Genomic DNA, 2688 nt, shown 5'->3' with positions numbered 1-2688 from the left:
AATTGAGATGAAATTCCATCTCATTGCCTCAGAGGAGGAGGCCAGGGCAGACTGTCATCCTCCTGACGGTTCCCTTACACACACTTATGAACACACAGACACAGCTACACACCCAAGGATGTATGCACATGTGTGCCCGCATGCATGCATCCACGTCCACATCCATACACAAGCGTGTACACACACACACACACACACACGGAATGTCCTGCTCCGATGTCCTCTGCCTGTGGGGTGGGACCTCGCGGGAGTGGGTCACCTTCTAGTGCTCAGCGGTCCTCCTCAGAACCCGACTCAGAGCAGCCTTCATCTCCTTGTTGCGCAAACTGTAGATGAGTGGGTTCAGCATGGGGGTCACCACCGCGTAGAAGAGCACCACCACCTTATCCTGCTCGGCCGAGGCGGTGGCGCGGGGCTGCATGTAGGTCACCAGGGCCATCCCGTAGGACATGGAGACCACGGTGAGGTGGGAGGCGCAGGTCCCGAAGGCCTTTTGGCGCCCGCCGGCCGTGCGGATGCGCAGGATGGCAGCCACGATGTGCGCGTAGGACAGCGACACCAGCGTGCAGGGTACCAGCAGCACCACCACGCTGGACGCTACTATGACCACCTGATTGAGGGTGATGTCCACGCAGGCCAGCCGGACGAGGGCCAGGGTCTCGCAGGCCACGTGGTTGAGCACGCGGTGTCCACAGGTAGGCAGGCGCATGGTCACGGCCGTCTCCACCGCTGAGTTAGCCAGGCCCACACACCAGGACACTGCCGCCAGCATCCCACAGCGCTTGGGGCTCATGGTCACCACATAGCGCAGCGGGTCACACACGGCCACATAGCGGTCATAAGCCATGGCAGCGAGCAGCAGGAACTCGGTGCCCCCCAGGCCCAGAGAGAAGAAGAGTTGAGTCCCACAGCGGCTGTAGGAGATGGTCTTCTTCTCCCGAAGGAAGTGCGCCAGCATCTGGGGCACCCCGCTGGACGTGTAGATGATGTCCACCACCGACAGGTGGCAGAGGAAGAAATACATGGGGAGGTGCAGACGGGGGTCCAGCGCGATCAGGAGCACGATGAGCCCATTGCCCAGCATGGTCAGCAGATAAGCGGCCCCAAAGAGGACAAAGAATCCGGCCTGGACCTGCCTATTCCCTGAGAGTCCGATGAGGATAAACTCACTCACCCAGGTCAGGTTGTGCATTTTCATGGCAGTGGGTCTTCCTTGGGGGGCTGGGAAGTGGGGTGGGTAGAATCAAGGAGAAGTCGGGAGATGCTTCCTTGCAGGTCTCCGTGAGTAAGTCATGAGCTGAGCGTTGGGTGATGGAGACTTTGGAGGAAGGGCCATTGCTCAGTTCCAGTGGTCACTAGTCTCAAGGACAAAGCCCCTGTTTTTCTCCTCCTTTATGTCCTAGATCCAGCAGAGTTTCAAGTCCTGGGGAGGTCATCATTCAAAGTCAAAGGAAAGATAGAGGGGAAAATGTGAGGTTGAAAAGAGGGAGTAACTGAGAGGAAAGAGGAGGAAGAAAAAAAGTAGAAAACCAAGAAAAAGAGGCAAGGAAATGGAAAAGGAAGAAGAGAAAGTGGAAGAAGGGGAAGGATTCTTCCACTTGGGGGAGTACATGGGAACACTAAACTCAGACAGTAGGCTCAAGAGGGGTTCCTTTTTATGTTTGTTTGGGGGCCACACCTGACAGTGCTCAGGAATTACTCCTGATTCAGCTCACAGAGATCAATCCGGGTGGGGCTGAGGATGCTGTGTGTGGTGCCAGGGATCAAAGCCAGGGTGCAAGCAAGGCAAACACCTCACCCCCTGTATGTCCTCTTCACCTCCAAGAGGGGTTGCTCAGTGTTCTCCTTAGAAGAGATGATTCATGTTTCTTTGTGTTTTTTTTTTCCTCGGGGGAGGTCAGGGGCGCCATGAAAAGGTTCCCCTCTCCTTGTGCCTGTAAGTCCAGGGGAAGCAGACAATGCCCTTTCACCCGCTGTCAGCTGGGCCCCTGCTGTGTGCCGCACATCAGAAACCTGTCTGTGAGCAAGAAGGCAGAAGTATCAGCCCCACTTGCTCAGTTCTCAGAGTTTAATCAGACACAGGGATGAAATTAATAATGTCAAAAATTAATTAAGTGTAATTGCGCTAAGTGCAATGAAAGAGCAGAACAAGGTTACTAGTTGGTTAATTAAATTTGAAGCTGTAATTAAGCTACCACTGCAGTTAGGCCACGCGTTTCAATACTGTGCAATTTGTGTGGAAAACTGCTGGTATTTATTTAGATATTTAAATAGACTGTGAACAAAAAAATGAATTTGAAAATCAGTGATATTTATATTACAACAGAATTAAGTGACTGACACCCATGGAATCTTTTCAGAGGGAGAATACTTCTTTCCCAGCTAAGATGACACTGGATTAGCTCCCTTCCAATGCACTGGACCCTATAACATAGAAATAAATGTCATCAATAGAATTTTTTAAATGTCATTCTGGGGCTAAGGAAGGGTACTAGTCTTTCATGTGGTTGACCTGGGTTTGACCTCCCAGTACCCCACTTGGCCTACTGAGTGCCCAGGAGTGCCCTGAGCATAGCTGCGTCTGCCCCCACCCCTACCCCCATAAAAAGTCATTCTCTTTAGTGTTTGGACAACACCTGCAGTATTCAGGGCTTCTTCTGGATTAGTGCTCAGAAATCACTCTTGGGA

At 52.5% G+C, this 2688-nt stretch overlaps 1 protein-coding gene across 1 annotated transcript; it reads right to left on the bottom strand.

Annotated features, from left to right (window-relative positions):
* Window positions 1-262: 262 nt before the first annotated feature.
* On the bottom strand, window positions 263-1198 carry LOC130032361 (olfactory receptor-like protein OLF3). The gene has a single exon (XM_056123943.1). It carries the CDS (start codon window positions 1196-1198, stop codon window positions 263-265), a length of 936 nt encoding a protein of 311 aa, XP_055979918.1.
* Between the last annotated feature and the right edge of the window lie 1490 nt (window positions 1199-2688).

The sequence above is a fragment of the Sorex fumeus genome, unplaced genomic scaffold, assembly GCF_029834395.1.
Source record: "Sorex fumeus unplaced genomic scaffold, SorFum_2.1 ptg000048l, whole genome shotgun sequence".
Lineage (NCBI taxonomy): Eukaryota > Metazoa > Chordata > Mammalia > Eulipotyphla > Soricidae > Sorex > Sorex fumeus.
The sequence above is the reverse complement of the archived record's forward strand: the minus strand, read 5'-3'. Positions and strand labels throughout refer to the sequence as shown.

Excerpts from the sequence above, each read along its gene's own strand:
- LOC130032361 (XM_056123943.1), bottom strand. The coding sequence starts at position 1,198 with ATGAAAATGCACAACCTGACCTGGGTGAGTGAGTTTATCCTCATCGGA.